This window comes from Dendrobates tinctorius, unplaced genomic scaffold (assembly GCF_039654945.1).
Source record: "Dendrobates tinctorius isolate UK_male_01 unplaced genomic scaffold, ASM3965494v1 ptg000060l, whole genome shotgun sequence".
In the NCBI taxonomy this organism is placed as follows: Eukaryota; Metazoa; Chordata; class Amphibia; order Anura; family Dendrobatidae; genus Dendrobates; species Dendrobates tinctorius.
The window spans coordinates 29024810-29044702 of NW_027361728.1; the positions used below are offsets into that span (position 1 = coordinate 29024810).

Genomic DNA, 19893 nt, shown 5'->3' on the forward strand with positions numbered 1-19893 from the left:
GAATCTGTCGCACAGGCAAAATATTGTGCAAGGACATCCATAAAATATCCTTTTGTCTATTAGACATCCCGTGCATTCCCAAACTCTTCCATGCAACCGAAACTTCATTCCCTCTCAACCCCACAATATTAAATTCCACTTCCTTCTTACGTATTATTTTCATCACATTCTTAGCCATTCTAAAATCATTCATCGGCACACTCAGTAAATCATGCTTCCTCACAAACTTCTCAATCACCTCATACCAGACTGGACACTTGAAAGCAACAGGCACTCGAGCTCCCTCTTTCTCCAACATAAGCCATATAACATCCAACCAGCAGAATAACTTGCCATATACGCTCCCTTATTTCCTTTATTCAGCAAAATAACAACAGTTTTGATATACTGAAGTCCCAGAAAAATCTCAATGTTTGCAAAGGCCATGCCACCATGGTGACACGCCTTAAAAAGACTTTCTCTCTTAAGTTTCTCTATTTAACTTTTCCACTCTTTTTATTTTCCTACACGACAGTGGAAAAACTGTTGCAATAAAAAGCAAAATCGGAAGAATCACCGCTTTTATGACCAAAATCTTACCACTCAAGGTCAAGTCTCTCAGTCGCCAAAAATTTAACTTACGCTCTATGCGCAATCCACAGTCCTCCCAGCTCTCCTTACCTTCCAAGTCCTTATTAAATAATACTCCCAGCACTTTGATAGCACCCTCCTCACACTTTACCCCCTCCATTTTAACCCTGTCATCCCAAAAAACATTTAAAACTACATTTGTTCCAATTCACTCTAAATCCAGATGCACCACAGAAAAACTCCAGAGGCAACTTAACCCTACTCATAGACGCAACACTTTTACTCACAGTCACAACATCATCCATATATCCAAGAACTTTCACATGCTTTCCACCACTCCCAGGTACCAACAAACCTCGCATCATTTTAGATGATTTCTTTCCCTTTTTCATCCATAACACTCTTTAATTCACTCTTTGTCTCAGCCAGCAGATCAGACACATCCATCCCACTTTCTCCACACTTCCTTAACTAGTCTAAATGCCTGTTTAAATCATTAAATCTACTCCGATAAATAGCAGCTTTTTTATAGCCCCATTTTTTGAAGAATTTTTTGCAACACACCTTAACCCAGTTCCACCATTCCAGCACACACGCAAAATCCCTCTTACATACTCTCCACTCTTTATACTTTATTTTTAATTCATTCATCACATCCTCATCTTCTAACAATCTTACATTCAGCTTCCAAACCCCACCCCCATACACTCGGTCATCAATCGCACTAAACACACCTCTCAAACACTCATGATCAGAAAAAGGTACAGCATTTTGTTCAAAATTCATACACAACATATTTTTGGAAAACAACATTTTATCTATCCTGGATGCAATACCACCCCTATCAGCATGGTACATTGGCCGTGGTGGGATGCCAAATTTCAGAGCAGCAGCATCTAGAAAGGAAAAATCAGAAATAAGATTGGATAACTTTTTACCAGTTATGTCACAATTCCCTTCTGTGATGCAATTAAAGTTTCCAACTAAAACTGTAGGCATTTTGCCCTGAAGAAACAAACTTAATTTTTCCAAAAGAGCCAGATGCTCCTTTTTCCTGTCGTGTCCTGATGGACAGTACACATTAATCATTCTAGCCCACCACCCCCTATAGCTAACATGTGCAATTATACATCTACCCACCTCTACCACTATGTGGCTATCTAAACTAATCTCCCTGTTACCCATTAATACCCCTACACCATCATTCCTATTAACACATGAGCCAGACTATACATGCTGTCCGTAAGGCCAGTCCTTATCGCTTGGAGAGTCCACAATCCCACGTTCCTGAAGACAAAAGATGTGACCATTCATCTGTTTAATATAATCTAGAACGATTGCCCTCCTGAATTTGGATCTAGTTTGCCTGACATTCAGGGACGCAATGCCCCAACCAGCTTGGGGAGCTATAACATGACTCTGTTATTTACATGACGACAAACATGCCACTTCTTCTTCAGCCGTTTTCATCTTCCATCTGGAACTGCAACTCCCTGAATCTGTTTACGTCTTCGGGAATGCATAAAAAAGCTTTGGTGTCAGGAGAGAAGACATTCTGAGGGTAACTACGTTCCCTCACCAGACTTAAACAAACTTCACTGGGGTCTGCCCAATCCGTTCTGGGCTTCTTACAGGAAGTTCCAGGCTCCTCATCCTCAGAGGACCTCGCAAGAGTGAAGTCACCTTGATCTCCACAAACTGGCCAACTCTTCTTCAGTAGCAAACCAAGATACACTGGGGGTATTGCCAAGAGTACTCTCCAACTCCCCCTTCCCACAGATATCAGACTGATGAGGGAGCTCACATTCAACATCAGCAAGTTCCAAAACTGCCACCTGTGGGCTGGGAGACTCCATTTGGGGCAGGGCCTTCTCATATGCATCCATGATTTCAGGTTCCTCAATAAGATCCGGGTCTGAAACCTGTGGAATGTCAACAACTGCAGCAGGGGGTGCAGCTGCCCCACCTGAGACCTCAGTGTAAGACTTAGGACTGATCCTGGCCTTACAGTCCTGATACTTATGGCCCTCCTCACCACAAGCATTACACATAACAGGATTTGTGCAATCTTTTGCTATATGGCCAGAAGCATTGCAATTCCTGCAAGTTGGCATCTCCTTGCAACTATCCTGGGTATGCCCGAAATTTTTACACCTCCTGCAATACATCAGGGCATCTGGAAAGAACAAAAAAACACTATTTTTCCCAATTGAAAAGTGAAGAGGGGGTAATGGATGCCTCCCGGGCCTTGGGGTTCCATCCCAAATCTCACAAAAAATTTGTACTTCCCGGTCCAGAGCCCTTCTCCATTCAGGACCCTGTGGGAGTACTGAACATAAATGCAATGTCTTTTCAAAAATAAAGCAATGTCCTCCAGGGAAACAAAAGGGTTGCGCATGAAAACTACAAGTGGGATATCTCCCTTAGAGTACAGCACAGTAAAGGTAAGACCTTCCAGCAAAGGATTTTCAACTCCATTTTTCAGGGCAGTAAACAAATTCTGGCAAGCCACCATAGAAGATAGCACCAGTACATACCTGCCTTCTCTCCTAAACTCCTGCAGGCATATTATATCGGACTTCCGAATCTTCAGGATGTCATAAAACACCATGTTGACCAAATATCCCACGGAAAAATGCAACTTCTTATCTTCAGCGATGTCAATCCTGAATCCATTTTTGACCCAGCTATTACCGGTCCCAGAAAATTGAAGTCAGACTCCCATCGTCCACAACTCCAAGGATCTCCTACCCAAAACCTCCTGGCTATCTCCCAAAAGCAGCGACCGGCTTATGCCATCGAAGTGGCAATGCCGGAAGGCCAAGGGTCAGCACTCAAGGTATTCAGGAAACTTTGCCCCTCGTCAATGCAAAGTATGAGATATGGCTTGACTGTGAGAGAGGCGTCTGACTGATATCCAAGAGGTATCATTTCTCCTTGCGGAGAATGACATGCTAAGAATGTCGAGATGAGGAGACTTAGAGCTGCAATGGTCCTCTGGGCAATATGCTAATTATGCAAATTGTCTTTTCAGTCAAGATTGGGTACAGAGTGTAATGAGAAAAATAAAACAAACTTGTTTGAATTTACCAAATGGCTGACACAGACATGAACAGTCTATAATTTTAACATTGAGAGACAGAATATCAAAAATAAAATCCAGAAAATTACATTGTATAAATTAAATAAATTTATTTGCAGTTTGAAGTGGGAAATAAGTATTTGATCCATTTGGAAAACAAGACTTAATACTTGGTGGCAAAACCCTTGCTGGCAAGCACAGCAGTCAGACGTTTTTTGTAGTTGATGTTGAGGTTTGCGCACATGTCAGGAGGAATTTTGGTCCACTCCTCTTTGCAGATCATCTCTATATCATTAATATTTTGAGGCTGTCGCTTGGCAACTCGGAGTTTCAACTCCCTCCATAAGTTTTCTATGGGATTAAGATCTGGAGACTGGCTAGGCCACTCCATGAACTTAATGTGCTTCTTTTAGAGCCACTCCTTTGTTTCCTTGGCTGTATGTTTTGGGTCATTATCTTTCTGGAAGACCCAGCCATGGCCCATTTTTAATGTCGTGGCGGAGGGAAAGAGGTTGTCACTCAGGATTTTATGGTACAAGGCTCCATTCATTCTCCCATTAATGTGGTGAAGTAATCCTGTGCCCTTAGCAGAGAAACACCCCCAAAACATAATGTTTCCACCTTCATGCTTGAAGGTGGGGATGGTGTTCTTTGAGCCTTAGGCAGCATTTCTCTTCTTCCAAACACGGCAAATTGAGTTAATGCAAGAGAACTCAATTTTTGTCTCATCTGACCACATCACCTTCTCCCAATCACACAGAATCATCCAGGTGTTCAATGGTAAACTTCAGATGGGCCTGCACATGTGCCTTATTGAGCAGGGGGACTAAGCGGGCACTGCAGGATTTTAAACCTTTACGGCGTAATGTGTTAAGGTTTATATTTATGTGATCGATATAAATATACACACAGGTGCTTCTCACAAAATTAGAATATTATCCAAAAGTTAATTTACTTCAGTGAAACTCATATACACGGCAAAATTGTTGATACCCCTCGTTTAATGACAGAAAAACCCACAATGGTCACAGAAATAACTTGAATCTGACAAAAGTAGTAACAAATAAAAAAGCTATGAAAATGAACAAATGAAAGTCAGACACTGCTTTTCAACCATGCTTCCACAGAATAAAAAAAAAATAAAACTCATGAAACAGGCCTGGACATAAATTATATTACCCTTGACTTATTATTTTGCTGAACAATCTTTTGAGGCAATCACTACAATCAAAAGATTCTTGTTACTGTCAATGAGACTTCTGTACCTCTTGACAGGTATTTTGGCCCACTCCTCAAGAGCAAATTGCTCCAGTTGTCTCATGTTTGAAGGTTGCCTTTTCCAGATGGCATGTTTCAGCTCTTTCCAAAGATGCTCAATAGTATTTTGGTCAGGACTCATAGAAGTCCACTTCAGAATAGTCCAATTTCTTCATCTTAGCCATTCTTGGGTGTTTTTAGCTGTGTGTTTTGGGTCATTATCCTGTTGCAAGACCCATAACCTGCAACTGAGAAAATGTTTTCTGATACTGGTCAGCAAATTTCTCTCTAGAATCCCTTGATAGTCTTGAGATTTCATTGTACCCTGCACAGGTTCTAAACACCTTGTGCTAGATGCAGCAAAGCAGATGGAGCCTCCTCCATCTTTCACAGTAGGGACAGTGTTCTTTTCTTGATATGCTTCATTTTTCCATCTGTAAACATAGAGCTGATGTGCCTTGCCAAAAAGTTCAATGTTTGTCTCATCTGTCCTTATGACATTCTCCCAGGAGCTTTTTGGCTTGTCAACATGTAGTTTGGAAAATTTCAGTATGGCGTTTTATGATTTTTTTTCAACAATGCTGTCCTCCTTGGTTTTCTCCCATGATGTCCACTTTGGCTCATACAATGATGGATGGTGTGATCTGACACTGATGTTCCTTGAGCTTGAAGTTCATCTTTAATCTGTTTATAAGTTATTCTGGGCTCTTTTGTTACTATTCATATTATCCATCTCTTTGATTTGTCATCAATTTTCCTCCTGCGGCCACGTCCAGCTACAGTCCCATGGATTTTAAATTTCTGAATAATATGTGCAAATGTAGTAACAGGAACATCAAGCTGCTTAGAAATTGTCTTGTTGATATACACTGCTCCTTGTATTCCATGTATTAAAGTTTTCTTTTATGACCATGCTATCCCTCTGTTGAACCACTTTTCATACCTCTGTATCATTATTGTTTAATAATAAAGCTATAAATTAATTTTGGATGTTATAATTATTTTTTTTTTAGGTTTACTTCATCTCTGGTATTTCTGTAATTATTAAGCTGTATTTGTCTATTTTTGCATACTTATTTAACTAATCCAGACACTCCATACAAATACTGTGAAATACTGCCATATTTTCCTTTCAGTACATCTACATAGCATGTCGTATTATGATCTTTCTGACAAGAGTTGAATAATTGTAATTGAAAAGATTGTCAGAAGCTAATTGTAGTGCATTTACAAAAGGTAAAAGTAAAAGTAGCAATGGCAATTGTTAAAATGATATATTTTTATGAGGTTTACTGAAATTAGAAAGACAACATTGCCCTGCTTGCCCTTTCCAAGAAATAGTGCTGAGCTCAATACACTCAGTCAGAAGAGGGCCCCTGTGCAAGAACAGTACATGGGTCCTTTGCAGTCCAGTAGCTCATCATAATGCATAATTCAATCTGCTTTGGGGGTGAAAGTGGTCTCCCTTACCTCTTGGGCTCCTGTATGGATGCATACATTGCACCAATGGAATTACCAAAATATCTCACATAAAATAAACCTCTAAATAAAAGCATGCATTATTAATATTAATTAAAGCTAGATCAAATGGTAATAATACGCCAAAAACACAAACACAGAGGAAGGTGTAGGAGGAATGGACTAATTATGCTTGAAGTCAAATGTAAAACATGAAAATTTCACAAAATTCTGTTTCATATAAAAGAAAACTTCTCAGCTGATAACAGTTGTGCTAAAATGATCAGCAAATGACATTATTGCAAAAAAATAAATATTTCCAGGCTATTTATACCATGTATTGATTATTCCAGTGCATGGAATTTTCATACAAGTGAGTAAACTAAATCTAATATATAAAGTTCAAAATGTGTATGTGTGTGTGTATGTGTGTGTGTATGTCCAGGATAGGCATCCGCACCGTCGCAGCTACAGCCACAAAATTTGGCACAGTCACACGTCTGGACCCAGAGAGCGTCCTAAGCTATGTTGTGAGGTGAAATTTTAACCCCGCGCCTTCCAATTCACCAAACAATTTTGCCCCTATCTACATACTGGGGAAAAAGTGTGTGCGCGTCAAGCCCCGCCCCTCATTATGATGCCATAATGCCCCTATTTGCATACTGGGGAAACAGTGGGTGCATATCAAGCCCCACCCCTCATTATGATGTCACAATGGTTGCCATGGCGATGCTGATGTCATCATAGGTTGCAAGCCCCGCCGCTCATTATGATGTCATAATGGTTGGCTATGGGATGGAGGATGTGTGATGGGTATATGGGCACTGGACTATGGGATGGAGGATAAGTATGATGGGTATATGGGCACGGGCCTATGGGATGGAGGATGTGTGATGGGTATATGGGCACTGGACTATGGAATGGAGGATAAGTATGACGGTTATATGGGCACGGGACTATGGGATGGACGATATGTATGATGGGTATATGGGCACTGGACTATGGGATGGAGGATATGTATAACGGGTATATGGGCTCGGGACTATGGGATGGAGGATGTGTGATGGTATATGGGCACTGGACTATGGGATGAAGGATATGTATGATGGGTATATGGACACGGGACTGTGGGATGGCGGATATGTATGATGGGCATATGGGCACTGGACTATGGGATGGAGGATATGTATGATGGGTATATGGGCATGGGACTATGAGATGAAGGATGTGTGAGGGGTATATGGGCACTCGACTATGGGATGGCGAATATGTATGATGGGTATATGGGAATGGGACTATGGGATGGAGAATATTTATGATGGGTATATGGCCATGGGACTATGGGATGGAGGATATGTATGATGGGTATATGGGCACGGGACTATGGGATGGAGGATAATTATAATCTGTTATAACTAACCACAGTTAGTTACTATGCACGGGAAGCGCCGGGCTCTTCAGCTAGTTATAAATAAATTACAACGGAAACATTATTTCAAATAGTTTCTATAGAAAAATATAAAACAAAAATGTATAAGATATATCATAAAGCCTAGTAAAAAGACTACCTACAGTACAGACCAAAAGTTTGGACACACCTTCTCATTCAAAGAGTTTTCTTTATTTTCATGGCTATGAAAATTGTAGATTCACTCTGAAGGCATCAAAACTATAAATTAACACATGTGGAATTATATAATTAACAAAAAAGTGTGAAACAACTGAAAATATGTCTTATATTCTAGGTTCTTCAAAGTAGCCACCTTTTGCTTTGATTACTGCTTTGCACACTCTTGGCATTCTCTTGATGAGCTTCAAGAGGTGGTCACTGTAAATTTTCTTCCAACAGTCTTGAATGAGTTCCCAGAGATGCTTAGCACTTGTTGGCCCTTTTGCCTTCACTCTGCGGTCCAGCTCACCCCAAACCATATCGATTGGGTTCAGGTCTGGTGACTGTGGAGGCCAGGTCATCTGGCATAGCACCCCATCACTCTCCTTCTTTGTCAAATAGCCCTTACACAGGCTGGAGGTGTGTTTGGGGTCATTGTCATTGGTTGTCAGTAGTTTCCCGCCTGTAGAAGAAGAGCTCGGAGTGAGAAAATGGGGGATGTGAACGACGCGCCGCGGGTGCGGATCAACACCAGCATGCTGGCCCAGTACATAGGAAAGCCGGTGTGCTTCGTGGGCCGGGTGGAGAAGGTTCACCCCACGGGGACATCATTCATCCTGTGTGACGGAGCCGGACAGAACACCACAGTGGAGCTAGCGGAGCCGCTCGACGAAGAATTATCCGGAGTGGTTGAAGTTGTCGGCAAAGTTACACAGAAAGCCACAATCCTGGGGGTGTCGTACGTCCCTTTCAGGGAAGACGTGGCTTCTTTCGATCTGAACCTTTACGATGAAGCCGTGAAGATAATTCATGAATTTCCTCAGTATTATCCCTTTGGACAGAAAGGACTGGAATAAGACTTTTCCTCTCCCGCTGATCCAGACTCTGCAGCGGTGTGTGCGCCATCTTATTCCAGCAGCGGCTCTGACCTGGAATGTAATATTAGACCTGGGGCAGAGACAGAGCCCATCAGACACTGCCGGACAGTCGCGATTTTGCTGTAAATCTCCCGTCTTTTCGTTATAAATGTTTTTTTTTTTTTGTTTCTTGTCTGTGTCTATTTTTGTGAAGAAAATGTATAATCCCTGGGAGCTGAAACGATCTGACAACCTGATGTCTCCCAAGCAGATATTGGCCCAGAGTAGTGGCCCCTCCAAAACTAAATATGGACCTACAAATATAAGGAAGCAGAGGACAAATAGTGGTTTGTTTTAATTATTAATCTTTATTAAACAAATCGTACACTTAGATAAAAATACCTTGGGAAACACAGACTACAAGAAGCCACTGCAATCACAGAGGTTAGGCATACCTTATCTATTCATGTATAGTAATGTGGGTGAAATGGCCCCTTAAATATATATTGGTCTTCAGTAATACAATCAATGCACTGGCGGATGTAAAAATACATGTCAGAAAAAACATTTATTCATGTATTTAGATTGTGAGCCCCATCGGGGACAGTGATGATAATATGTGCAAATTGTAAAGCGCTGCGGAATATGTTAGCGCTATATAAAAATAAAGATTTTTATTAAAGATTATTATTGTCCTGTTGAAAAGTAAATGATGGTCCAACTAAACGCAATCCGGATGGAATAGCATGCCTCTGCAAGATGCTGTGTTGTAGCCATGCTGGCTCAGTATGCCATCAATTTTGAATAAATCCTCAATTGTGTCACAAGCAAAGCACCCCCACACCATCACACCTCCTCCTCCATGCTTCACAGTGGTAACCAGGCATGTAGAGTCCATCCATTCACCTTTTCTGCATCACAAAAAGACACGGTGGTTGGAACCAAAGATCTAAAATTTGGACTCATCAGACCAAAGCACAGATTTCCACTGGTCTAATGTCCATTCCTTGTGTTCTTTAGCCCAAACAAGTCTCTTCAGCTTGTTGCCTGTCCTTAGCAGTGGTTTCCTGGCAGCTATTTTACCATGAAGGCCTGCTGCACAAAGTCTCTTAATAGTTGTTGTTGAGATGTGTCTGCTGCTAGAACTCTGTGTGGCATTGACCTGGTCTCTAATCTGAGCTGCTGTTAACCTGAGATTTCTGAGGCTGGTGACTCGGATGAACTTATCCTCCGCAGCAGAGGTGACTCTTGGCCTTCCTTTCCTGGGGCGGTCCTCATGTGAGCCAGTTTCTTTGTAGCGCCACTGCACTTGGGGACACTTTCAAAGTTTTCCCAATTTTTCAGACTGACTGACCTTCATTTCTTAAAGTAATGATGGCCACTCATTTTTCTTTACTTAGCTGCTTTTCTCTTGCCATAATACAAATTCTAACAGTCTATTCAGTAGGACTATCAGTTGTGTATCCACCAGACTTCTGCACAACACAACTGATGGTCCCAACCCCATTTATAAAGCAAGAAATCCCACTTATTAAACCTGACAGGGCACACCTGTGAAGTGAAAACCATTTCCGGTGACTACCTCTTGAAGCTCATCAAGAGATTGCCAAGAGTGTGCAAAGCAGTAATCAAAGCAAAAGGTGGCTACTTTGAAGAACCTAGAATATAAGACATACAGTATTTTCAGTTGTTTCATACTTTTTTGTTAATTATATAATTCCACATGTGTAAATTTATAGTTTTGATGCCTTCAGAGAGAATCTACAATTTTCATAGTCATGAAAATAAAGAAAACTCTTTAAATGAGAAGTTGTGTCCAAATTTTTGGTCTGTATTGTATGTCACAAGAGTCAGACCATTCCCTTATCCAGACTAGATTTCTTTCAAAAACAACTCCCCTAGAGTACTTCTTTAGCTTTGAGTGATTGTCTGCAAAGTCTCTTGCTATATACAACTTGTATGTCGATTACAATAGCGGATGGAAAGATAAAAACAAAACGATAACATCAGGCAACACAAACAGAGCTTTACAGTCTGTAACCGTGAAGACACAAATTCACATAGTAGCTGAAAACGCACACACATACACAAAAAAAAATAGTTCTCAATGTCTTAATGTAATACAAGTATAAAGAAGGTCAACCAGACGTCAATGTATAGTCCTTATTCTACCAACTATAAATAATAGTAATATTACTGATTTATTGCATTATAGTTTTCTCTAAGTCTGGGAAAGTGATGTATAAACATGTAAAATACCATCCAAAAGCAAATATCTTTCACTTGTACAATCCACTCTTTAAACCTTTTATTTTCAAATGCAACAGCACTCTTCTTGAAAATCCAGAAGTGATATAAAATAAACATAAATCTGAAGTGGATACATTAGAGATTCATGTAATCTCATCATCGGTTTCCCCAGGGCTTTACAGCACATAAAATGTTGCGACTGTGCAGCATAACCTTCCCTGTGACCTTATTTATGTCGTCTAGCCTTATTTTTTCTGTGTAACATTCCATTGGGTCCTATTGTAGGCATATATATTTACAGAGACATTTGTTTATTGCAGTTTTACGCAACTGCTTGTAACGTGCTATATTTTAAGAATTTACACTTCAAAGATTCCGCATTCTGCCTATCTCCACCAAATAGTGCAGTATGAGCAATGGGTTAATCACATTTTATATGAATATTTTACAATCTGTAATGGTAAGCTATGTCACATTTTAATAAAAAGTAAAAGACAGAAGTAGTCATAAATCTTAGTAATCTTCCAAGACTGCAAAACTGTATGTCTTAAAGATGGAAAATTGTACATAATTGGTTTTATTTCCCATGTTTTCTAAGATTTGTGCACACTTTATATACATGGAATAAAACATATTATATGATATGACTTTTGATGCTATTTTTAGTTGTTAATACCATGCTGTATGGTAACACAGTGCTACCTTCAGGGCTTGGCAGAGTAAGCAAATGCATAAAGGGCCAAGTTGCAGGAGGGATTTGTGCATTTTAAACAAAACAACTTTCTTCTTGTATATTTTGTTGTACATCTATATACTGTATATAAAACTGAGTGTATGTATGTGTGTGTGTATCAAGCCTCTCCACATAGCCCCCCCCACTCTGCATAGCCACACTCACTCCACACGCAATGCCCTGTGTAATATATATATATATATATATATATATATATATATATATTATATATAATCTAATAGATAAATATATAATAAATATCTAATATATGTATTTCATAGGCACATCTTCTTGACTACAACAGGTACACTGCCTGTGTTGCCCATAGCAACCAATCACTAAGTATATTTAATTTCACCAGAGCTGTTTAAAAGATGAAAGCTGAGCTGTGATTGGTTGCTATGAGCAACAGTTTTCCTTATAGACAGTTGTGGTAACTGAGACCGAATATATAATTTCTATGATGTTATCATCCTTCTGTAAATCTGGAAATGACACAATTTATTATCATGCCGACACAGACCACCCTCTGACACAGACTGCAGGTGGAGCTCAGAATCAGGAGCTTATCTTTGACTGGCAAGAAGCATCTCATTAATTTAACCCCTTTACTCCTGGAGATTTTTTTGTTTTCGTTTTTTGCTCCCCTTCTTTCCAGAGCCATAACTTTTTTATTTTTCTGTCAATATGGCAATTTTAGGGCTTATTTTTTGCGGGACAAGTTATAATTTTAAATGACACCATTGGTTTTACCATGTCGTGTACTCGAAAATGGGAAAAAAGTTCCAAGTGCGGTGAAAATGCAAAAAAAGTGCAATCCCACACTTATTTTTTGCTTGGCATTTTTGCTAGGTTCACTAGATGCTAAATCTAACCTGCCATTATGATTCTCCAGGTCATTTCGAGTTCATAGACACCCAACATGTCTATGTTCTCTCTTATCTAAGTGGTGAAAACAAATCCAAAGTTTGCTAAAAAATTAAAAAAAAAAAAAAAATGCCCAATTTTCTGAGACCCGTAACGTCTCCATTTTTCACGATCTTGGGTCAGGTGAGGGATTATTTTTTGCGTGCTGGGCTGATGTTTTTAATGATATCACTTTTGTGCAAATACAGTGGGGCAAAAAAGTATTTAGTCAGTCAGCAATAGTGCAAGTTCCACCACTTAAAAAGATGAGAGGCGTCTGTAATTTACATCATAGGTAGACCTCAACTATGGGAGACAAACTGAGAAAAAAAATCCAGAAAATCACATTGTCTGTTTTTTTTCATTTTATTTGCATATTATGGTGGAAAATAAGTATTTGGTCAGAAACAAAATTTCATCTCAATACTTTGTGATATATCCTTTGTTGGCAATGACAGAGGTCAAACGTTTTCTGTAAGTCTTCACAAGGTTGCCACACACTGTTGTTGGTATGTTGGCCCATTCCTCCATGCAGATCTCCTCTAGAGCAGTGATGTTTTTGGCTTTTCGCTTGGCAACATGGACTTTCAACTCCCTCCAAAGGTTTTCTATAGGGTTGAGATCTGGAGACTGGCTAGGCCACTCCAGGACTTTGAAATGCTTCTTACGAAGCCACTCCTTCGTTGCCCTGGCGGTGTGCTTTGGATCATTGTCATGTTGAAAGACCCAGCCACGTTTCATATTCAATGCCCTTGCTGATGGAAGGAGGTTTGCACTCAAAATCTCACAAAACATGGCCCCATTCATTCTTTCATGTACCCGGATCAGTCGTCCTGGCCCCTTTGCAGAGAAACAGCCCCAAAGCATGATGTTTCCACCACCATGCTTTACAGTAGGTATGGTGTTTGATGGATGCAACTCAGTATTCTTTTTCCTCCAAACACGACAAGTTGTGTTTCTACCAAACAGTTCCAGTTTGGTTTCATCAGACCATAGGACATTCTCCCAAAACTCCTCTGGATCATCCAAATGCTCTCTAGCAAACTTCAGACGGGCCCGGACATGTACAGGCTTAAGCAGTGGGACACGTCTGGCACTGCAGGATCTGAGTCCATGGTGGCGTAGTGTGTTACTTATGGTAGGCCTTGTTACATTGGTCCCAGCTCTCTGCAGTTCATTCACTAGGTCCCCCCGCGTGGTTCTGGGATTTTTGCTCACCGTTCTTGTGATCATTCTGACCCCACGGGGTGGGATTTTGCGTGGAGCACCAGATCGAGGGAGATTATCAGTGGTCTTGTATGTCTTCCATTTTCTAATTATTGCTCCCACAGTTGATTTCTTCTCTCCAAGCTGGTTGGCTATTGCAGATTCAGTCTTCCCAGCCTGGTGCAGGGCTACAATTTTGTTTCTGGTGTCCTTTGACAGCTCTTTGGTCTTCACCATAGTGGAGTTTGGAGTCAGACTGTTTGAGGGTGTGCACAGGTGTCTTTTTATACTGATAACAAGTTTAAACAGGTGCCATTACTACAGGTAATGAGTGGAGGAAAGAGGAGACTCTTAAAGAAGAAGTTACAGGTCTGTGAGAGCCAGAAATCTTGATTGCTTGTTTCTGACCAAATACTTATTTTCCACCATAATATGCAAATAAAATGAAAACAAAACGGACAATGTGATTTTCTGGATTTTTTTTTCTCAGTTTGTCTCCCATAGTTGAGGTCTACCTATGATGTAAATTACAGACGCCTCTCATCTTTTTAAGTGGTGGAACTTGCACTATTGCTGACTGACTAAATACTGTTTTGCCCCACTGTATGTGTATGTGTGATTTTAATATTATTATATTTTGATTGGGGCGAAAGGGTGGTGAATTGAACTTTTAGGTTTTTTTATTTTTTATTTTTAAACTTTTTTTTAATTTTGGCATGCTTCAATAGCCTCCATAGGAGGCTTGAAGCATGCACAACTCGATCGGCTCTGCTACATATGGGTGATGAGCAGATCGCCCATATGTAGCAGATTTACTGGTGTGCTTTGAGCACCGGCCACCGGGCGTCGCTCAAAGCGATCTGCATGCAACAACCGTAGAGGTCTCTATGAGACCTCTGGTTGTCAGGGCAATGCATCGCCAACCCCCGATCACATGACAGAGGTCGGCGATGAGCTCACTTTGGCCCGGTGGCATGAAGTGCTATTTAAATGCCCGCTGTCAGCTTTGACAGCGGGATTCAACGTGTTAATATGCGCGGGCGGATGTCGATTTTGCTAGCGCCTATTGCGGGCACATGTCAGCTGTTCATAACAGCTAACATGTCGCGGCTTTGAGGTGTGCTCACCGCCGCAGCCCACCTCAAAGCAGGGGATCCTTACCGATGACATACTATTCCGTCATCAGTAAGGAAGGGGTTAAAAATTCAACCACAGTTTAAAAAAAGAAGCACAAGACGGATTTCTCCAACCCAGGTATCATTTCAATTGGTATAACAGCATCAACCTGATAATTCCTGGTTCACTTTTAACTTAGTCCTTCTTCAAAATTTCTAACTAAATGGTATTACACTCCCACAAGGTTGAAATCTGCTTTCTCTAAGAGAAAAGCTGTATTACGCCTCAATGAACAAGACTTACAGAAAGAGGAAAGGGAGCAAAGACTTGAAATGAGTACAGAAATGGAAGAAAGGAAGGCAAGAGCTGCTTCCTCAAGGGCCACTGAAACATCTCAGCAGAGAGAGGCAAGACTTGTAGACATGAGAACAAAAGCTGCTTCCTCAGTGTCCACTGAAGCTTCTCAGCAACAGAGAAGTAAGACTAGTAGGCATAAAAACAAAAGCTGATCCCTCAAGGGCCACTGAAATGTCCCAGCAGAGAGAAGCAAGACTTGCAGACATGAGAACAAAATCTGCTTCCTCAATGGCCACTGAAGCCTCTCAGCAGAGAGAAGTAAGACTAGTAGACATGAAAACAAAAGCTGTTGCCTCAAGGGCTACTGAATAGCGACTTTTGCTTTTTTAGGGTCGCGTTTCGTTTCGTGAAACCCGACTTTTCCAAAAGTAGGGTCGAGCAAGATCGTCCGATTATAGGGAAAAGTCGGGGTCGTCCCGAAACACGAAACCCAATGTAAGTCAATGGGGAATAAAAGTCGGCAGTGAGAGGAGGACAGGAAACACACCTACAGTGCCCATTTGAATGCCAAAAGCATAAATTCTTCTTACTTAAGCTTGTCAACCTTAATTAACTTCATAATACAAGTTACGCACTGAAAAATGGGGGTTATTTGGCTAAATTTGTGGGGGGGGAGGGCTGGCTGCAGGTTTTCATGTGCCCTGGGCGAAAGAGCGACCCTTTAACACATACCACAACTCATCATGCTCCGATACGGCAGAGAAATAGCGGTATAGTACAATGAAAAATACCTCACTTTTTACATCTCATGACGAGGCCCATCTATTTCTCCATACAAAATCATTGGTCCCATATAATGTTTGAAACAGTATATGATGAGCTCCACATAATGCTACAGTATATGTTGGTCCCCAAGGATGAAGCTCCACTCTCTTATGGGCCCAAATAATGCTCCAAACATAATGGGCCCCATTTCTAATGCTCTAGTGTATAATGGGCCCTGTAAATGCTGCTCCAGTGTCTGATGTCCACCTTTGGAATGTTCCAGTGTATGGTGGGCCCCATCTATCATTCTCCAGAGTATAGTGCTCCCCAAAAATTGCTGTCCCAACATAGAAAACAATCAAATAAGTCTCCTCGCTAGGGAATCCCTGTACTTGTCTGGACAGGTGCTGTAGCTTGCTTAACAGCTCGCCAGCCGTTCTCACGCCCAGTATGGACTGCACGTGATTGCACAAAGGTTAGAAAGGGTACCGTATCCCTGGATAACATGTATGGATAGCGTACACATTCAAAATATATGTCTATACAGCATGAGGCAGGCTCAGACGGTGTTAGGCCCAGTATGGATTGCACGTCATTGCACAAAGGTTAGAAAGGGTACCGTATCCCTGGATAACATGTATGGATAGCGTACACATTCAAAATATATGTCTATACAGCATGAGGCAGGCTCAGACGGTGTTAGGCCCAGTATGGATTGCACGTCATTGCACAAAGGTTAGAAGGGGTACCGTATCCCCGGATAACATGTATGGATAGCGTACACATTCAAAATATATGTCTATACAGCATGAGGCAGGCTCAGACGGTGTTAGGCCCAGTATGGATTGCACGTCATTGCACAAAGGTTAGAAAGGGTACCGTATCCCCGGATAACATGTATGGATAGCGTACACATTCAAAATATATGTCTATACAGCATGAGGCAGGCTCAGACGGTGTTAGGCCCAGTATGGATTGCACATCATTGCACAAAGGTTAGAAAGGGTACCGTATCCCTGGATAACATGTATGGATAGCGTACACATTCAAAATATATGTCTATACAGCATGAGGCAGGCTCAGACGGTGTTAGGCCCAGTATGGATTGCACGTCATTGCACAAAGGTTAGAAGGGGTACCGTATCCCCGGATAACATGTATGGATAGCGTACACATTCAAAATATATGTCTATACAGCATGAGGCAGGCTCAGACGGTGTTAGGCCCAGTATGGATTGCACGTCATTGCACAAAGGTTAGAAAGGGTACCGTATCCCCGGATAACATGTATGGATAGCGTACACATTCAAAATATATGTCTATACAGCATGAGGCAGGCTCAGACGGTGTTAGGCCCAGTATGGATTGCACGTCATTGCACAAAGGTTAGAAAGGGTACCGTATCCCTGGATAACATGTATGGATAGCGTACACATTCAAAATATATGTCTATACAGCATGAGGCAGGCTCAGACGGTGTTAGGCCCAGTATGGATTGCACGTCATTGCACAAAGGTTAGAAGGGGTACCGTATCCCCGGATAACATGTATGGATAGCGTACACATTCAAAATATATGTCTATACAGCATGAGGCAGGCTCAGATGGTGTTAGGCCCAGTATGGATTGCACGTCATTGCACAAAGGTTAGAAGGGGTACCGTATCCCCGGATAACATGTATGGATAGCGTACACATTCAAAATATATGTCTATACAGCATGAGGCAGGCTCAGATGGTGTTAGGCCCAGTATGGATTGCACGTCATTGCACAAAGGTTAGAAGGGGTACCGTATCCCCGGATAACATGTATGGATAGCGTACACATTCAAAATATATGTCTATACAGCATGAGGCAGGCTCAGACGGTGTTAGGCCCAGTATGGATTGCACGTCATTGCACAAAGGTTAGAAAGGGTACCGTATCCCTGGATAACATGTATGGATAGCGTACACATTCAAAATATATGTCTATACAGCATGAGGCAGGCTCAGACGGTGTTAGGCCCAGTATGGATTGCACGTCATTGCACAAAGGTTAGAAAGGGTACCGTATCCCCGGATAACATGTATGGATAGCGTACACATTCAAAATATATGTCTATACAGCATGAGGCAGGCTCAGACGGTGTTAGGCCCAGTATGGATTGCACGTCATTGCACAAAGGTTAGAAGGGGTACCGTATCCCCGGATAACATGTATGGATAGCGTACACATTCAAAATATATGTCTATACAGCATGAGGCAGGCTCAGACGGTGTTAGGCCCAGTATGGATTGCACGTCATTGCAAAAAGGTTAGAAAGGGTACCGTATCCCTGGATAACATGTATGGATAGCGTACACATTCAAAATATATGTCTATACAGCATGAGGCAGGCTCAGACGGTGTTAGGCCCTGTATGGATTGCACGTCATTGCACAAAGGTTAGAAGGGGTACCGTATCCCCGGATAACATGTATGGATAGCGTACACATTCAAAATATATGTCTATACAGCATGAGGCAGGCTCAGACGGTGTTAGGCCCAGTATGGATTGCACGTCATTGCACAAAGGTTAGAAAGGGTACCGTATCCCTGGATAACATGTATGGATAGCGTACACATTCAAAATATATGTCTATACAGCATGAGGCAGGCTCAGACGGTGTTAGGCCCTGTATGGATTGCACGTCATTGCACAAAGGTTAGAAGGGGTACCGTATCCCCGGATAACATGTATGGATAGCGTACACATTCAAAATATATGTCTATACAGCATGAGACAGGCTCAGAAGGTGTTAGGCCCAGTATGGATTGCACGTCATTGCACAAAGGTTAGAAAGGGTACCGTATCCCTGGATAACATGTATGGATAGCGTACACATTCAAAATATATGTCTATACAGCATGAGGCAGGCTCAGACGGTGTTAGGCCCAGTATGGATTGCACGTCATTGCACAAAGGTTAGAAGGGGTACCGTATCCCCGGATAACATGTATGGATAGCGTACACATTCAAAATATATGTCTATACAGCATGAGGCAGGCTCAGACGGTGTTAGGCCCAGTATGGATTGCACGTCATTGCACAAAGGTTAGAAGGGGTACCGTATCCCCGGATAACATGTATGGATAGCGTACACATTCAAAATATATGTCTATACAGCATGAGGCAGGCTCAGACGGTGTTAGGCCCAGTATGGATTGCACGTCATTGCACAAAGGTTAGAAAGGGTACCGTATCCCTGGATAACATGTATGGATAGCGTACACATTCAAAATATATGTCTATACAGCATGAGGCAGGCTCAGACGGTGTTAGGCCCAGTATGGATTGCACGTCATTGCACAAAGGTTAGAAGGGGTACCGTATCCCCGGATAACATGTATGGATAGCGTACACATTCAAAATATATGTCTATACAGCATGAGGCAGGCTCAGACGGTGTTAGGCCCAGTATGGATTGCACGTCATTGCACAAAGGTTAGAAAGGGTACCGTATCCCTGGATAACATGTATGGATAGCGTACACATTCAAAATATATGTCTATACAGCATGAGGCAGGCTCAGACGGTGTTAGGCCCAGTATGGATTGCACGTCATTGCACAAAGGTTAGAAGGGGTACCGTATCCCCGGATAACATGTATGGATAGCGTACACATTCAAAATATATGTCTATACAGCATGAGGCAGGCTCAGACGGTGTTAGGCCCAGTATGGATTGCACGTCATTGCACAAAGGTTAGAAAGGGTACCGTATCCCTGGATAACATGTATGGATAGCGTACACATTCAAAATATAT

At 41.6% G+C, this 19893-nt stretch overlaps 1 protein-coding gene across 1 annotated transcript; it reads left to right on the forward strand.

The window, feature by feature from the left end:
- The first annotated feature begins 8425 nt into the window (after positions 1-8425).
- On the forward strand, positions 8426-9018 carry LOC141092558 (replication protein A 14 kDa subunit-like). The gene has a single exon (XM_073578814.1). It carries the CDS (start codon positions 8468-8470, stop codon positions 8831-8833), a length of 366 nt encoding a protein of 121 aa, XP_073434915.1. The 5' UTR covers positions 8426-8467; the 3' UTR covers positions 8834-9018.
- The last annotated feature ends 10875 nt before the right edge of the window (positions 9019-19893 follow it).

What these genes read in the sequence shown, in the direction of transcription:
- LOC141092558 (XM_073578814.1), top strand. Translation starts at nt 8,468, where the DNA reads ATGGGGGATGTGAACGACGCGCCGCGGGTGCGGATCAACACCAGCATG.